Source organism: Cebidichthys violaceus, unplaced genomic scaffold, assembly GCF_023349555.1.
Source record: "Cebidichthys violaceus isolate CVI_PGR_0920_01 unplaced genomic scaffold, fCebVio1.0.p SCAF_14, whole genome shotgun sequence".
NCBI lineage: Eukaryota > Metazoa > Chordata > Actinopteri > Perciformes > Stichaeidae > Cebidichthys > Cebidichthys violaceus.
In genome coordinates, this window is record NW_027176307.1 from 2,714,132 (window position 1) to 2,732,394 (window position 18,263).

At 38.8% G+C, this 18,263-nt stretch overlaps 2 protein-coding genes across 2 annotated transcripts; one reads left to right on the plus strand and one right to left on the minus strand.

The window, feature by feature from the left end:
- Positions 1-202: 202 nt before the first annotated feature.
- Positions 203-12,679, minus strand: gnpat (glyceronephosphate O-acyltransferase). The gene is made up of 17 exons (XM_068708487.1): positions 12,533-12,679; positions 11,102-11,293; positions 10,448-10,624; positions 10,225-10,354; positions 9,814-9,941; positions 9,541-9,616; positions 9,092-9,243; positions 8,016-8,146; positions 7,519-7,757; positions 7,334-7,432; positions 5,745-5,921; positions 5,417-5,496; positions 5,192-5,332; positions 4,397-4,496; positions 4,193-4,286; positions 2,785-2,846; positions 203-2,694 (listed from the first exon to the last, which is right to left on the minus strand). The coding sequence occupies exons 1-17, from the start codon at positions 12,554-12,556 to the stop codon at positions 2,651-2,653; spliced, it is 2,046 nt and encodes a 681-aa protein (XP_068564588.1). The 5' UTR covers positions 12,557-12,679; the 3' UTR covers positions 203-2,650.
- Positions 12,680-12,744: 65 nt separating this feature from the next.
- cunh1orf131 (chromosome unknown C1orf131 homolog) lies at positions 12,745-16,813 on the plus strand. Its single transcript, XM_068708488.1, has 9 exons — positions 12,745-12,912; positions 13,494-13,676; positions 13,886-13,986; positions 14,957-15,022; positions 15,217-15,312; positions 15,419-15,505; positions 15,667-15,701; positions 16,010-16,145; positions 16,293-16,813. The coding sequence occupies exons 1-8, from the start codon at positions 12,846-12,848 to the stop codon at positions 16,143-16,145; spliced, it is 771 nt and encodes a 256-aa protein (XP_068564589.1). The 5' UTR covers positions 12,745-12,845; the 3' UTR covers positions 16,293-16,813.
- The last annotated feature ends 1,450 nt before the right edge of the window (positions 16,814-18,263 follow it).

The following is an 18,263-nucleotide window of genomic DNA, read 5'->3' on the forward strand; positions in this document are numbered from 1 at the left end:
CTGTTCGAGTCAACATATCAGCATTATTGAATACGATCACGTTTTAATCAATTCAGATCAAACTGTTTCTCTGAGCCGTCTGTCACAAGAGGTTTGACTATCACACAAACATCGGATGTAATAGAATGATGGAGTGAATTTGAATCAATCTGAGCAACTTGACACCAGTTTACCTACATAAGAGACGCAATCTGGGCTGAAATTTTGTATTTCAAAAACACTTTATTAACATGCTTTTATCTGCCTGTACGGTTTGTACTAAAAGGCGCGCGCACACACACACACACACACACACACACACACACACACACACACACACACACACACACACACACACACACACACACACACACACACACACACACACACACACACACACACACACACACACACAGGAGTCAAATATTTAGACATTATACAGTATAAAAACCATTAGTGAAAAAACACAAAAGTAGACGATAGACTTTGACACGTTTTGACAGGCAGATTGTTGTTCTACAAACGTTTGGTAGCTGCAGAGCTACTCTGTAGTTGGTTAACTTTGGCGAGTTTAAGTGTGTCAAGTTTCAAAACATACAACTTTAGTTGTATTTTTGGCGATCAAAGAAAGCTGGAGGTGTCATTTGTATTATTGTTGTGATCACTTGATTGTGAAGTGTGAGTTTTTATTGGCTGGTTTCAAAATGGAAGATGAAGAACTTCACTTAATGGCAAGAGCATCGGACTAATGCTGGCCATCTTCCTCCGTTATATTAGTCATGATCATTTGAAATCCTTAACAATTTAACAGAGGAATTAAGAGTTCTGCTTCTAAAAGTTTTACAGACGGCTTCAACAGTTTTGGGGCTAACTTAGACTTCCATGGATATGACATAATGCCAGCTTTCCCAAGTAAACACTGTTCTGAGATATTGACTTCAACACTTTTTGAGCATCGACCAAACTGTGTCCATAGCACCAAGTGTCAGGTTCGTAAAGTTGGCATTTAATAAAACATATTTTGAACTAACGAAAAACACATTCTTAGTTTCAGGTGATTATACAATAAAGAAAGCAGTTATGAAAATTGTATTCCATTTCTGCTAATAGATCCCCTGAAATGTTACACAGTGGCCCTTTAAAAGAGAAAGTGTAGAAGAGTGTGTATATATTTCTTTAAGAGCGGTATCAAAAATGTTTTATCTCCAAAACTCAGGTATCATATTGGCAACAATAAAAAAAATATTTCAAGCAATGCCCAGCCCTACTTTGGGGGGCCAGGAATTGTAGCCAAGGAACCAAACTGTAACCTACGTTCTTGTCTGGTCAAAGTGCAAGTTAAGTGTCTGAGTACCTGTGGCTGTTTGGTTATACCACAAGGTTTACCTCAACTAATATACATTTGTTTTCTGTCCAAAAGCAGCTCTGCCAATTTCTATAAAACCCCAAATCTGTCGTAAATTACACAATTCTGAACAACATGTCTGTTAACTAAGTCAACCTGAGTATTTCACCCATTGGTCTGATACTTCTAAATGAAGTCCGAGCTTGTTATTCCTCCAGTTCAGTGGCATTTTATTAGCTTTATCTGAGTTTCTCTCTTTCAGCTACTGCTCATATTTTATATTATTTTGGCTTCCCTCCCTTCCCCTGTAGCAAAACTACATCACGTGTATCGCTTTGAACACAAATAAACTTTTATATATTCTGAATTCTAGACTAAACTAGAAAATATATAAATTATCTGCAACCGTGAAACAAAACTTCAAACTTGTTCCTTTGGTGTAGCTGATAGTGCTTCGGTACAACTAACTGCCATTTTATGTGGAGTTTGGCAACTATGCAAGTAGTATTACGCTTGTAGCAATACCTCCACTGTGTAAACAAAGACGAATGAAGCTCTGTGTGTTGGCAAAAGACCTGAGGGTGGCTTTAAATCCAACAATGACACCTTGAACAAGCTTTTCTTGAAGTAGGCATTGGGTCTGTGACAAGTTCAACGCAAATATATAAACTCTTTCATTCAAACAGTGCAACAGAAAAGGTTTTTAACTAAAAGCTAAATCATGTAACCAACCAAATCTTTGTTGCACAAAAAAAAGAGAAAGCAGTATGTCAAAAGAGTGTTAGCATATAGGTCCACACCACATTGCATGAATAAATTCATTAAAGTGCTCAAAATAAGAGAGACAAGTCTAACAGCTAATAAACAGACAGACATGAAAACGAATAACACAAAGAAAAGCCACACTGAGTGTTAGAGGATACTCATCAAATGCATTAATGTGGAATGGCCACCATCCTGAGTGGAGTTGGCACATTCAGAAGCTTTCACGAGGCTGCTCGTAGCAAAAGGTCAGATTTTCAAAATGACGCAAAGAGCTTGGCTATAAACCTGTGCAGGCCTTACTCGTCCTCTGGCTTTATTAACATATATAAAAGCTTTTTGTAATTGAAAGATCTGAGGGAGAGCGAGAGAAAAGGAGCATATTGAGAAAAGAGGTGAAGAGAAGATAGTGAAATTAAAGAAAACTAATTAAGCTGTCACCAGGTGGCAATTCTTTTGTTTGGCTGAACCGGGCCGACCACAAAGAGAAGAGCCGAGACATCGCTGCAGGTAAAAAATTATCGACACTCCTCAATCCCCTTTTTGCCTAACGAGGTCGGTGAATTAGAGGCGAGCGACGACAGCCTTCTGAGTGGGCAGTTTTCCTCCTAGACAAAAGAGACACATTTGAGATTTGTGTTAAAAGTTCCTTGTAGAGCAAGAAAACACAATGTATTCCTGCTGGGTTTGTGTCTTACCTAGAGTGTCTTCAAGTGAGTTCACCATCACCTTGTTCACCTTTAACGTCTCCTGATCCACACTGGAGTGAAAACATTGAATGGTTATTTTAAGGACAAAATCAAGTTTCAGTTCATGGGGACTATTTCTTTGTTTCAAAGGTTACCAGTGCTTTTTGTAAATTATCCATAGTGAGTAATTAATTAATTAATTAATTAATTTCTCTCTCTCTCTCTCTCTCTCTCTCTCTCTCTCTCTCTCGTGTGAGTGTAACAAAGAATCTATTGCCAGAGCATCAAGTAATGATTACAATGAAAATGTGTGCAAAATTCATAAAATCAAGACAACAGCAGAAACCAATGAACTCTTCCACTGTGTGTTTGTGGACGACTTTGGAGCTGTGAGCTGATGGTGTGTGTGTGTGTGTGTGTGTGTGTGTGTGTGTGTGTGTGTGTGTGTGTGTGTTTCCACATTAGACCCTCCATCACACAAAATAAATCATATCATATATAATTCATATGAAATTATATAACAAAATCAATGGTGCTTGGTGCTCAAACGGTCAAAATTGATGGACTCAGTTTCCTTGATGTCAATTCTTTACGTTAAAATGTCAGCCATATTGCCCAGAGAATTCTTCAGTCGCTGCGGTTTACTTTCCTTCTGATGTAAATACCAAAGATGCACGACAGGAATGCACTACTGTTTTGGTTTAAATTGTTGTGTTTTTCTTGTGTACAAAAATGGGCTACAACTGCAACACTGTATTGCATGATGACAATTAATTCAATTAAAAAAAAAAAATCATTGAAGAGTGTTTTATGATGTACAGATTGTAAAGCACTTTGAGTCAAATTTGAGATTTTTCCCGAAATAAATTTGATTGAATTGACACAAATGTAGTAAAGAAACTCACTTTTCATGACCAATGAATTAAATACTATTTACAGCTCAGTTAGACAACAAAAGCTGAACAAATCACCTCAAACGTTAAACCGTCATGTAGGGGTGTCGCAATATACTGGTATTGATAATAACCGTGACATTCAAAAATGAAATATTGATATATTACATGTTCATAATACACATATGATAATATCAAGTAAATAATCCACCGCAGTTATGGTTACAGACTCTCTCTCTCCACCCTGATGCACTCATATTTTGAGTGCAATTAATTTGCCAAAAATGAGACAATACACCCAATAAACTATGTTAATATGATATATTGGATATAATGACCACTATGATCATACACATGAAACCATTAATTAAGCTAAAAGGTATCACACCGTGTGTGGTGTTAAATTCAGGGTGGTCTTCCCTCATTAATATGCTGTATAACTGTCATTAAAGTGTTGTATTTTTAGCTTGGCTGTTGTATCAGAAGGCAAATGCGGGACTCAAGAATGATCAAAACCAACTGACCCTTTGATTTTCTGAACAGCTCCAAGTCTTAGAAAAGCAGCCAGAGAGTTTTTCTGAAGGTCAGATGACAACACTTCAGCGTGCCTGAGTCTACCTGGATAACACACACATGTACAACACGCAATTAGTACATTTTGTAGAGCGCCAAGGTGAAAAAAACAAACTGGCAGAAATCATTTGAGAAACTTTTTGAGGAGGAAAAACCTGCTAGAAGATGTTTGATGATGAATTTCCGGACGGCAGGAATGAACTGTTTTTCTGTCAGAGTCTCAGTGGCCTCTTCACACAGAAACCGGCACACCACCTGAAACCACACACACACACACACACACACACACACACACACACACACACACACACACACACACACACACAGTTCTTAAGACTGATAATGTGTTATCAGCCTCCTCTACAGGACATCTGAAGTGTAACACACACAAACTTTCTTCATCAGCTCTGGTCGTTAAAAACAAGCATACACTTTAACTTGTGTACATACTGTTTATGCATGTATCTGCAGTATGAAGTATTAATGCTATGTGAAATTAAGTTTAAGTCCATGCAAGCGGTCTGAAAATAAACAGTGTGCAGAATACACATGCAGTCTGAAAAACCCTGTTATTACACAGTGAGAATAATATACTTATAAATGATCGGTTCGATTTACAAATCTTTAAATTTAAGTTTTTTTTAAAGTTTAAAATATTGTATCAACTCAATGAAACTTCTATATTTGATGCAAATTAGTAACAGGCACTGGGCTGTAAAGAAAACATGACATAAGGACAATTGGACTCTACCGGGTCTTTGTCAGACCTGAAAAAATGTCAGAACTAAATGAAACATCAAATCTAATAGTTCATAAACATTCTAAAAGTCCAAAGTCTTCAATTCAATGTGCAGATACTCTCTCCTTTTCTTTTACTAAATATTGTGCACACAACTACCCTTCTGTATACAAAACATGCAACACAACCAACCTCCATGTGTCTCCCTCACCTGGTATCCTTGTAAGAAGGGATCCAGCATACTGATGAGGAAGGCCAGTGTTCTGTGTCCTCTCTCAGTTACCAGAACCTCCTGCTCTGTAACCTGCAGAGCTCCGGTCTTCACCAGCAGGTAGCAGGCCTCCTCAAAGTCCTGCAGAACACAGAGTGACATATGAACGCTATGGCCATGCAATCATGTATTTACAGCAAAGTCATTCACTTTTCTGCTCCTCACCTGCACTGTAGCTCCAGGACAGAGGATGAACTCATTGGAAAACATGTTTCTTAGGAAGCTGAAACCGTTGAAGACCTCCTCTGCAAAACACATCATGATTAACATGCCGGGGAACCAGTCAATACATGTATGATAGGTGGCTTTTTAGTGTTACAAAAATATAGAAGTTTATGTACGGAAAAAAAAAGTCCTTAAAAGGGCACAAAAGTCTACTTTATGTTGTGGAATGTCAAGCGTGAAACTATCAACTACTATGTAGTTGGCAGCTTTTTTTAAACAGGCAAACAGTGTGTGTGTGTGTGTGTGTGTGTGTGTGTGTCAGTCTTACGTTTCTGGTTGGAGGAAGCAGCGTGGATGGCTGAGGCCAGCAGGGCCGGCCGGAGAAAGACGTGCAGCGCCTGGTTCCTGTAGGAGGCGCAGGAGAGTACGATGACCGCCTGGCTCAAGAGCTTCTCTTCCGGAGTGACGGTGCTGTGAGGCTCCCCTGGCCCCACCGGTCCTCCTCCTTCAGTACAAAGTTCAAAGTCAGGAAATGCCACAACTGTTTTTTTTTTTTTTTATTTCATGCATTGGTAACGCTCAATTTTAACCTATATAGTATTAATAAGCAGTATATAAACATTTAATAAATTAATGACAACTTAGTAAAACAGAGTTGTGATAATTTACTTTTTGACTAATAAGTGTACATTAATATAAACTTAGAATTGTCCTTATATCTGTTTACAACTACATCATAGTGTGTTGTAAACCATTTATTAACTGTTTATATGGTGATTAGAAATGCTAAATTACAGGGTTAAAGTTCAGTGTTTAACCTTTCATTTGCTCAATTGTTTCACATCACTGTGGATTATTTTTTATTTTGTTTCATTATACACACATGGGTTAGTCTTGAGGATACATATTCTATTCAAAGCCAGTGAAAGTAAAGAAGCAAATGGAAGTTTTAGTTGAATAAAAGCCTCGCTTTGACTTTTTTTTGTTAATTCTACAGGCTGTCTTATGGATGTCTTGCCTTTGTCTCAGTGTTTCTGAATGCAGGCATTTACATGAAATAAGCCGTTTTATTGTGGAAACATATAGTTTTGAGGCACATTTACAAATCATAATTGCTCGCCTTTCAACCACAGTGACTGAGTAATTTTCCTGACTGAATTTAGACATAACTGATAAACACAGAACATTTGGTAAAAAATAAATCGTAGATTTGTACTTGAAAAAGTACAAATGCCTCTATTTAATGAGAATTTTAGAACACTAAAGCACAGCTTAACTTGTTTCAAGCATGCAGTACTTAAAGTATCGGTCTATGATCACAGGACATTTGCTCTGTATGTACTTCTGAGATTGCTGGAAAATGCGCATTTCAGCACAATCGAGACGGATGGCGAGTTTGTGTCCGTTGGGAAAAGTAGGTTTCCTTGTGTTTATTCATAGCCTCAGAGACTACTTTGTCTTAAAAATTCAAATCTCCACCACTGATGTAGAAAAGAGAACAGAGTAGAAGAGAATGGAGACCTTTGTGATGCTGCTGCAGTGTTGGTTGTGCATGCTGGTACTGATTTTAATATTACCATTAAGTGGGTTTCATTTTGAAATCTTATGTTATACATTATATGTATTCTACTTCATCTTATTCTTATATTTTGTTACATACAAGTGTGCTTTATTTTCTGTTTTTTTTTCGCTCAAGCTCTTTCTGCTGCATTTCTTGTATGAAAGGTGATATGCAAATAATGTGTAATGTTTTATTATGATTTTTATTATTGTTATTATTATTATTAAGTGATGGCTAGATGCCTTAAATGTATTCTGTAACCTCATTTTGTAGAGTTACCCTAAAGTTACATGAAATAAAAATGACACACGTGAATGAAAAACAGAAATCAAACAAACAAACAAACAAACACAAACCTTGTTCCACTGCCAGCTGGACCTTTCCCTCACAGATCCTCACTAGACCTCGATGCAGGGAAAGACTGGAGGAAACTACTTCTGAAGGAGTAATTTGGTCTAAAGGAGAGAAAAATAACCCACTTCAGCACACAGAGAGACAGTAGTATGATCGTGAACACTTAAGTCGCGGGCTCAGTATGTACCAGGCCAGTGGAGGAAGGCTCCGTACTGCCGGGAGAGGTCCCTGAGCCACACGGCCTGTGCAGTCAGCTCGTCCAGTGCTATCCCCTGTTTCTGCCCGGCCGCCTGGTTCTGGAGCAGCAGGGAGGCCAGAAGGACCCACGGTTTCAGGACCATGTTCTCCTCCTGGGCCCGCACCAGCTTGTAGGCTGAGTCATTCACAAAGCTGTGGATGTCCTCACCGGTCCTCCTAGGGATGTGTCTTGAATGGAAATCTTACAGTTAACCCATGTTTTTAGTACCATGAAAAAAGTAAAGCTAAAGTTCTGATCGCTAACACATCTTTTCGATATTCACCCCTACTAGAATAAAGAGCAGACCTGAGGTGTTTACTGACAGTTTTCAGAAATGGAAGTAGAAATTTCGATTTTGTATGAACATTAAGGCAGGCACAATCCAAACATAAGATGCCTTATTGTTCTTTAGACGACACACATCATTTAATGTTGAGACATCATACCTGGGTACTAGGTTGAACTGGCAGCGGTTAACTCTGCCCTCGGCTAAACTTCTAACAGACACAGGTTGGCCAAAGTACACATGGATGCTGCCGTAGTCTTCACTGAGGACCTTTCTGGCTTTGAACAGACCCTACAAAAGGAAAGACGTACAAGAAAAGCAGATGAAGTGATGCGCAGAGAGCACTTTGATGCCTGTTATCATCTCAAAAAGTTGGCCTAGAAGATGAGAAAAACAAATTGGTCAAAGAGGGAAAAGTTTATACTGCTGGAGGAATACGATAAAAGAAAGCGCAGCGTTGGTTATTGTATTTCATGATTGCAGACTAACTGGTCATTGTCTGACGGTTTTTTTTTGTTCTGTTAACAAATTGGTCTTTATATTGTACGGGATCTTGAAACCTGAAGTGGGTCCAATCCATTACCCTGCACACTTTTGGGAAGCCAGCAGGTGTGCCGCGCTCTCTCATCCTCTTGTTTTTATGGGAACTTCACGAGCAGACGGGTGAGGGCGTTTGAAACTCGATGAATGACGCGTCACACACTGTTGACATGGAATACCTTACCTATTACTGACCGAAAAGAGCCCGTATTAATTGCAAAGGAGCTGGAAGAGCGCAGCTGTACACGGTCAGACAAACCATGAATTGACTGCCAGTCAAATGAAGTGTAAAATCACGTGCTCATCGTTAAGAGTATCCGTTGGGTTCTCCCTGACGCAGAACTCTATTGTGGGATGCATTTATTGTCCTCATGTATCGCCATAAACTCGGCCATGTTGTGGTTAAGATAGAGTCAGTAGTACCTTGCGTCTTTTACCTTAATATAGGTGCTAAAACGATATTTTGTACAACGGTTTAATTAAGTTTAAGGAATTCCTTAATTATAACACCACAACACAGTATTTAAGGAGAAAACCTTAAATACTTACGTTACAAATTCAAGAAAATCTCAAAGAGAAGACATGAGGATGTTTTGTGCAGCCAAATCAAATTTAAGGAAACCGTAACTCTGATTTAAAGGAAAATCTTAATTTAAGGTGTTTTGTGCAACCGGCCACAAAGTTTAAATGACTCACTGAAGTGGACTCCTTGGGTTTGGGAATACCCAACAGCTCTCTGGCATAAAGTGTCTCCTCTAAGATCCTCTCATAGCTGATGCTGACTGGGACCACGTTAACATCAAACACCTGGCCTTTAAGGAACGGATCTATGACTATATTCAACAGACCTGGGAGAGGACAGAAAGAAATGTGTCTAATCAGTTGCACCACAGAAAATTGGAAATATTTGCAGAACCATGTCAAAACATGTATGTATAATATTCTGTGATATTTTGAATTTGCTAAAAATAATGACGCTGTCATTGACATATTTTACAACATTTTCAGGTTTTTGTCACACATGTTTTAACGTGAAAATGGCAAGAAAAACTACAACACATTATCTAACACAGGTGTCATAAAACATCCAAATGCAGATGTTTGACAGGTGTTTTATTTTTCAGTTGCTTTTGCTTTTACCTTACCCAACTTTGGAGTCAAAGACTTGGACGTCCGGCTTCTGGTGCCCTCTAGGAAAAATTCAACTGGTGCAAATCCATTCTAAAAATAAAGCATAAATCATCAAAAATCAATATGATAAAATGTTGCTGTCATTGTGAACTAATTGAAGAAAAGAGCTCTGTAGTACCATGACAATGGCCTCACACAAAAATGCCACGACTCCACGACCTTAGGACAAAAAAGGTATTTTTCTTAACGAAAATAAAAGATGTAGGATGAAAGAAAGTTCTCCACACCTTGAGCATGGTCTTGACATACTCTGAGAAGACAGCCCAGTACAGCTTGTCTCCACCAAATGACCTCCGAATGAAGAACGCTCCAGACATCCGGAGCATCTCGCCAACAAATTTCATTCCCATGAAGTCTGCAGGGACAAACAAACTGTTGGTGTATGTGCAAATGGTGATGGTGTTGGACTGCATCATATTAAGGAGTGTTACTATGATTCTGTCAATAATTTGATTGAATTAAACTTTGGAAATACTAAATATACTAATACTAAATATGCTTCAGTTTACACCAACTCTAGCAGGTATAGATTCAGAAAATGCTATAATAAAGAACCAACACCTTCCTCAAACAAAGTCAACAAACACTGCACATTATGTGCTTGTAACTCGGTGTATCTAGCTCGTTTCCACGCTTACCCATGCCGGCAGCAATAACAGGCAGAGTCAGGTCGTAGGTGTACAGGAGGTATGACATCAGCAGAAAGTCCATGTAACTGCGGTGACTGGGTAACAGGACTACCGGGTGCTCCTGAATGGCCTGCTGGAGCTAACGACAAAGCAAAGAAGAGATGAGGTGTGTATGTGTTCGTCTCATCTTTTCACTCACACTCTGTTCTTAGTGTCACATGTGCATTCTCACCCTCTGGATGCCCTCTTCGTTGACACAGATGCTCCTGAACAAGGATTTAAAGACCTTGCTGAGTGTGAAGGCAAAGAAGCGAACGGTGCTGAGCTGCAGACAGTGAGCCATCTCCTCCAAGATGGCTGACGCCTCGCTCTGGATGTCATCCGTCTCCCTGCCCGTCTCTTTGGAAACCTTCACCATTGAAAATAAAATGGTCAATTAAAACAATAAGACCGCTTAATAAAATAAATAATACAAATGTGATCTGACATCTGAATACCAGAACATGGGACTATTTTTCTACTTTCTGCAACTTTGTAGTTTGACAGCTTCAAGTTCTTAATGGTCATATGAACAACAATTACAGAGAAACAGTTGTTGGCAATGCAAATTTCGATCTCAGGCTCCATTGTGTCTCTGTAAACTGATCAATAAATAAATGTCATCTCTATAAAGAGAAGAACAGAGTTTATTAATTATTGTCTACTGTATGAGAAATCCTCACGATGAAGCCATCAAGTCACTAAATCACAAAAATGTACAATAAAGAATAGAAATTAAATAAAAAAAGGCACTTCTCTTAACTAACCAGCCAACCTTTGAGTGTAATCTTGAGACCACATCCATCAGGCATTCCCAGAATATCAACCTACTGTCAGACAACCTCACCTGATTGATGACATAGTGTAGTTGATCAGACTGAAGCACCATGCTCTTCAGCATGCTGGATTTACAGGGTGCCACGCCTTTATAGAAAAGCGGAGTGTAACACCTGAGGGCGTATCTCAAGTCGCTGGAGTTCCTCCTCTCTTCCAAAATGTCCTCAAAGTCATCTCTCTTCTTTAGCATAGGGTCTCTATGCTATTAAAAACAAGAATCATAACATATATTCATATTTCTTAGTTGTGCATTACTGAAACCATAACATATTTTAACATATTGTTGACAAATTCACAGTACAAAACAGTAAAGAAGTAATAGAAATGCTTGTTCTGCATTTTTAGAGAAAAGCCCTGGATTTCACCTCTCTGTGACATTGATTAGTTAGTAACCAAATATTGACACGGCGCACACTTTAGGGCACCAGACTCTGACCACTAATATCAAAATGTGTGACCCTTTCTGTGGTGTAAGGAAGCATGAGCCTTATTTAGATAGGATCACAAAAAAGTAAAGTAGCAGTGTAAAAAATACTGCTTTCAAAGTCCTGCATTTTATATAGTATTATAATGTTGTTGTTGTACCTTGTAGGTGGAGCTAACTGTATTGTATCAGTTTAATCCATAACAATACTTCATTTGTATGTCAAAATTGCAAAAGTAACCAGTAGTTTGATTATTAAAATGACTACGGTGAAGTAAAAAGTGCAATATTTGATTATGCAAAATGTAGGCTACCATAAAATAGATATTCTCAAATAAGTACCTTCAAATTGTAATTAAACTGCATATTAGTGTAAAGTAGATTGCGGTTACTTGTTAGCAAAGTACAATCTTGTTTTGTATTACAACACTTTAATGCAGTTTAATGTAAAGCCAATTGAATTTACTTGTAATTAAAAGGTGCTCTGCAAATAGAGTTGCCTTTATTTATTTCCCACCTTCGCTATTTAGGAAATAAACCCAGACAGTAATAGCTGGAGAAGCAATGTTGGGTAACACTGCTGCAACTGTAGGGTTAACGTTGCATATTTTAAGGCAGGAAATAAGTTTATTATTTACAGTTAAACTGTGACGAACTAAAAACACTAACACTCATTACTGTAGGTCATCTTTCACACGTGCAGATCAGCACTTAACCATGATGACCGAAACCCAAAGAGTGGTCTAGCTTTAGTTGTATTAAAAGAAAATGTCCTGCAGGCTGCATGCATTAAAGAAATGTAAAGTGACGATTGCTTAACAGTGGTTGTATCAGTGAAAAACGTCGCAAAGCAAAACACAAAATTGCCAAATTAAATACTCCTTTGCTGTTTTGTTTCATACGTATGAAATCTGATTCATTCTGTTTGAGTGTAATGTCAAATAGTGTGCACTGAGCTACAGTAAAGAGCTTGCCAAGTTAGCTTAGCCATTGGCAAGCAAAGCGAAGCATACATACCGAATAAACAGCGCCGGATGCCATTCTTTGTCACAACTTACAAACTCATACACACTGCGACCAGTGAGCTGATACGTTCAGGGATGTTTGTCCGGTTCTTGCCTCTTGATATGTAAATACGTTAAGTTGTTAACAGTAGAACTTCCCATGGGCGTACTAACTGGCATATCAGTGGCATTTCCGCAACTACGGTATCCGTGAAGGATCAACCATTGTCACACGTGCTTACATTCCATGTTGTGAAACGGCTGTTATCGTTGAGTCACGAGAATTACTACTTTTGCTTTTATCCTGTTTCTACCATTAGCTTAAAATGAACGGAAAAGAAGACGGAGATCGTCTGTTTCTCGAGGACGTTTTGGATAAACTTTACGAGTTTGGTAAGTGCTGATAGCTACCATTCTACGGTATGCTAGTAAACCTAGCATACCTTAGGATGCTGGTGTTGTTTGTTAACTCTAGCTAGCTTATTTGGTTTGTCCGCAGACATTATATAACTGTTGAAAACAAGAATAAGGTATTCGTTGTCTCACCTATCGTAATTTAACTCTGCTTACAATATTGAACTAACGTTAACGTTAGAGATCCCCGTTTGTCCCGATCACAGCACAAACAAATTAAATCAAAGCGATTTGTTATAATTCAAGTCGTAAAGGTGATTGTTTAGTGAATCCAGCGTCTACTGCAATACAATATTACAACTTAATAATGAACATATGGTTGAAAGTTATCAACATAATAACATTATGAACTTTGTAAAGGTAGAATGTATGGCAGAGCTGTCCTGTTGTGTGGCTTAGAGTGCATTAATGTGTAATTACAGAGACAAATGCTGCTATCATATTCAGCTGTTGTCTTGTGTATTAAGGAAATGATGTGGTGATAGCACATAAAAGTTGATCATGTTTACCAAAAAGTTTCAGGGACTTAAATGATATTTTGTTGTTGACTGATGTGTCAGATGATGGACCAGCATCAAAAAAGAAGCTCAAGTCTCAGAAGAAGAAAAAGAGAAAAAGATATGAGGAAGAGGAGGAAAAGGAGTTCCCTGCAGCCGAGGATACCTGCAGTAACTCTGAAGACAACCGAGTAGATCATGTTGGAGCTGAACACCAGCAGCAACAACCAAAGACCGAGCAAACAGGTGGGCAGCATAGCAAGAAGCTCAGTAACAACCCCACGCGCATGTGATAGATATATATCTATAATTTTCGGTTTAGCATCCATACATATGCACAGCTGTCAATAAGATATGTTTTCAAACCCTCCCCTCCTCTGGCCTCCTCATCTTGCACCATTCATTTCATACACGCCTCCTTTTCTCGTTGGTTTAATGTGTCATGTCTCGTTCAGGTCCAACCATCCAGCGGGTGAGCCAGGTGAAGGTTGTAACATTTCAGGACCCCAGAAAGAAACCGAAAACCAAGCAGACTCCAGCACCCGACAAAGTGCCTGTAAGTCTATACTGCTTTAGCTCACCGTGTACTTCCTTCATACAAAATCTTTGTAAAGGTTCAGCTTAGACTGATGACCTGAAGGCCAAATCCTTGCCCTGTTCTTAGGTGCTTTAACTGTGCATTGTCTTGCCCCGCCAGTGCTAAAGATCTAAGAGTAGCATATTGGAAAATGTGCATCATAATAGAATTTAAGAACCATTTCATCGTTTTATTCAACCAAATGTTTAAAAATAAATTCAGTTTACTATCATAAACAGCACAAAAATCATTAAATCCTAACATTTGAGAAGCTGGAACCAACAAACTGGAAAGAGGTCAGAATGATTCATAAAAAAATTTTTTAAAGAAATAACTGAATTTTAGCAGAGATCATTTGTTTTCATTCAATTCTATTGAAAAATTAAATTGAATTGAAATGATCCAGACTTTCGGAATTTTGCACCCATCAGCACTGAAAAAATGAGCAGCTGTTTGCACTGCATTTCATATTGTGTGTTGTTTGTCAGAGCTGGTGATACACTATTTGCAGAATTGATATACATCAGAAAGGGAAGTTTTGCTATTGCACTAAATATATTGCTTTACAAGCTTGATCACAGTTTCTGGCCAAATAAATGGTGGAGGGAGTGAAGTGAATTTTAATTTGCAAGACACGTGGCAACATCCTCTTCCTCTGCAACATGAAGCTACACAGTTAATGGAAAATGTGGTCTTTCACTGACTAGCACTGGCATTAAACCTCTTTCTTTTTCATCCAAGGAATTTGACATCAAGTAGTGTATTTGTGCAAATGCAGAACCCTTTTCCTCTCTGACATTTTAAAACCTAACCCCTTCCATGCCGCTGTGTGACCTTTAGTCAACCGTCTCTGTTTATGCTCTTCTTGTCACCATCCATTCACTTCACTTTCCCTCTCCCCTTGTCTTTGTCGCCAACGCCTTTGGTTATGTGGCGTCCTCACTTCAAGGCCCTTCAGAAGATGACAGAGGAGGAGGAGGAAAGCGGCCAGCTAGAAGCGCTCAACTTGGAAAAGGTGACCGTTTTATAAAAATTTACTCTATGTGGTTTAAAAAAAAAAAAAGAAGATGTTTAAACTCTGTCTTTCAGTGTGTGAATTGATTCTTCTCATGGCTTCATTTAGTAGCTGCCTCACTATGTGGAAATTGTTACTTAGCTCACTTTATCGCTGTGACGTGTTTGGCTTTATACTGTATTTGTTGGCATCAGGCTCGTCTTGAGGTCCATCGGTTTGGAATCACGGGCTATAAGAAGGAGCAGCAGCGTGTTTTTGAACAGGACAGAGCGGTCATGCTGGGAGCCCGAGTAAGGAAAACAGCTTTTATAAAGTCCTGTACCTATTTAATTAGCACCACAGCCTTGTTAGTAGCAAAGTGACCAATTCACAAGTTAATTATTGTCTCCTAATCAGCCTCCCAAGAAGGACTACGTCAACTACAAGATGCTGCAGCAGCAGATCAAAGAGAAGAAGCAGAAATCAAAGGAGGAGGTTCAGCCGGTAAGAGCTGCACCTACAATCAATTAAAATAGAGATACATTTCCATTAAATCATTAACACATTTTTTTGTTTATTTAGATAAACACAATAGCGGTAATAAAAAAAAAAGAAAAAATCATGCTCCACCTGTTCTTATTATTCCCTGTGTTGTTGCTTCGTAGGACTTGAAGAAAAAGAAGAAGCAGAGTAATCAAAGGTGGGTGAGGTGGCTCCTCTGAATATATCTGTAAACTTTTCCACTAGGTTTTGATACGTGGAGATCACTTGGCAGTAGGGTGGTGTAAAGAGTATTGAAACATTTCATTTGGAAGAGACGTGCTCAAACCAACATCAGCAAACATTTTAAGTGTCCTTGAATCTGTGTTCTATTATAATTTATGTAGAGAAAACACAGCACTAGTGTTTTTGCTTTAGCGTAACAAAATGGACAGATAGTTATACAGGCTGTCTTGTCGCATCTGAGTGGTTGAAACCTGTGTTTAACTGTGCTGCCATCTCCACCAGGGCCAAGAAGAAGGTGTCTTCTAGTTCTGGTTCTGGCTCGGCCCCCGCAGGTCAGGTGGGTCGCTTCAAGAACGGCATGCTGATCCTCAGCTCCAAGGAGATCCAGAAAATCAAAGGCAACAAGAGACGCAAATAGGTGTGTGTTTTTGTACTTCTAGCTAATAAGCTAAAAGGAATTAGGAGATATAGTGCCCCAAACTTTGGACACCTACTGGCCTTCACTCGAGAGTTGAGGGTTAATGTTTCATGGTTGAAATATGCGTGTTTGTGTTTGTGTTTGCAGGTGAGCCTCCAGGATGGAAAAACATCAGCAGGCCAGAGAAAGAAGTGGCTTCCAGACACCGTCAGTGACTCATCTTACTGCAGGACTGTTTGCAGTGTTATGAGGAAGAGCCGAATACAACGTGAGCTGTGAGGCTGATTTCCAGAGGACTTGTCTGCAGTAAAATATAAGACGGTGTTACTGGAGACAGGCTGCAGAAACAGGAATCCAATTTACCGATCCTCAAAATGGACCCTGAATGGGCACGGTGGCGGGACGTAAATGCACGACACCGGAGACCTTCGTCAAATCATATTCCATCACAGTTAATTTATTTTCTTTTTATAAATGACCCAAAAAACAAAAGAAGACATTTGCGTTTCTTGTGTTTTACACGGTAAAGGTTTTTAAATAATGCAGTTACAATGCATTTCTCATATACAAACCATGTAGTTGTACAAAACATTTACATTGGCAGGAAGGGAGGGGATCATAACAGTACAGATGGGGGTAATTATTAAAAAAAAGCAATGTACACACAAGTCAAGTCCTGGCAGATGTTTTCATGTAGAAACATACATACAAACATGAGAGAGTAGTTTTTCTCCATTTATAAACCCTTCATGTATGTAAACGACTTCTTGACAGCCTCAAGAAGCTGCGTTCGAGGTGAAAATGTTCCAGATCTTTACAGATTTAATTCATTTAATTTTAATTTAATTTTGTTGAAGAGAAAACATTAAAAGCTGATGGATTTTGAGCGACAATGGCGAAACAAGAGGTGTAATCTGGCAGTGTGAGGCTGGGTGAGGTCACAAAATCTCACACCGTTTTTTTGAAGCAGCTTTAGTGTTATTTATACATTTTAAAGAAGAAGAAACAGCACAAAGAAATATGAAGCTTATCTGCAGCACATTGTTTCAAGCTGTAAGCAAAGCTGTATTATGTTGAGATTTTATTTCTTTTTCTTTTTTTAAACCTTCAACCCGTGGCAATAAACCATAGACAATATATATAATCAGGAGCCATTCAACCTTTATAGTGAACAAATTGAAGAGGGCAATATACAAAAGAAAATAAATATGCAATTAAATATATTTACACACTTTATAGAGTAAATAAATCTGCAATTCTTTAAGTTAAACAGCTTACAGCAGTGACATGCTCTTTTCCCCAGCACCATATCTTGAAGTTAAATTAAATCTCACATTCATGGGTGGGTAAGTGTTGGGGTAAAGGAACATGCCATACAAGCACTCTTACAATACCATATCTAGACTACAATGTGACTCTTAAAATATGTGAATTTTGCCACAAAAAGTATTGTTTTGATATGAATTTAAGAAATAACTGTATGCAGAAAAGAAAAGGCGTAACCTCATTTTACCTGAAACACTGTCGGACTCCTTGAACCTCCACCTAACACCTTTTAGCTTCTATTCCCTCCAGTCATGATTTCCTCTGCACCATTTTGACATCCACACAGCCCGCAGACATGTAACCCCAAATCATCCAGACTCAGCTGAAGGAAAAGCATCCCCTCTGGTTGTGTGATAGATGTCTCACTTTGCCTGTGGGCCTATAATCTATTCCTGGTTACGGCAAAGTCAATCTCGGGGGCAGGTTGCTCGTCTGGTGTGGAAGGTGGGAGGGCGGTCGGAGCTGAGCAACCTCACGTGATGCAAATATAGACCTTAGGTGAAAAGCTGGCAGTCTGGGGCACGTCAGGATAAACTCTCCTTTGGGTGGTGTTTGCTTTCTGGGTCGGGAAAAACTGGTTCAAGTCCTGACTTTGACACTGATGGTGCATTCATGTCATGTGGGAAAGATGGTAAACGTAGGCCTGGTTTCAGCTGGTAGACAGTATACACAATGGCAATTAACATTTGAATAAAACTACTTTCATATGGCTTTTATTGTCTGGATTGATTGTTAGATAATGAAATGCTTCATTAAAACTGCAATAACTGCTTTTTTTGACCACTTGGGGGC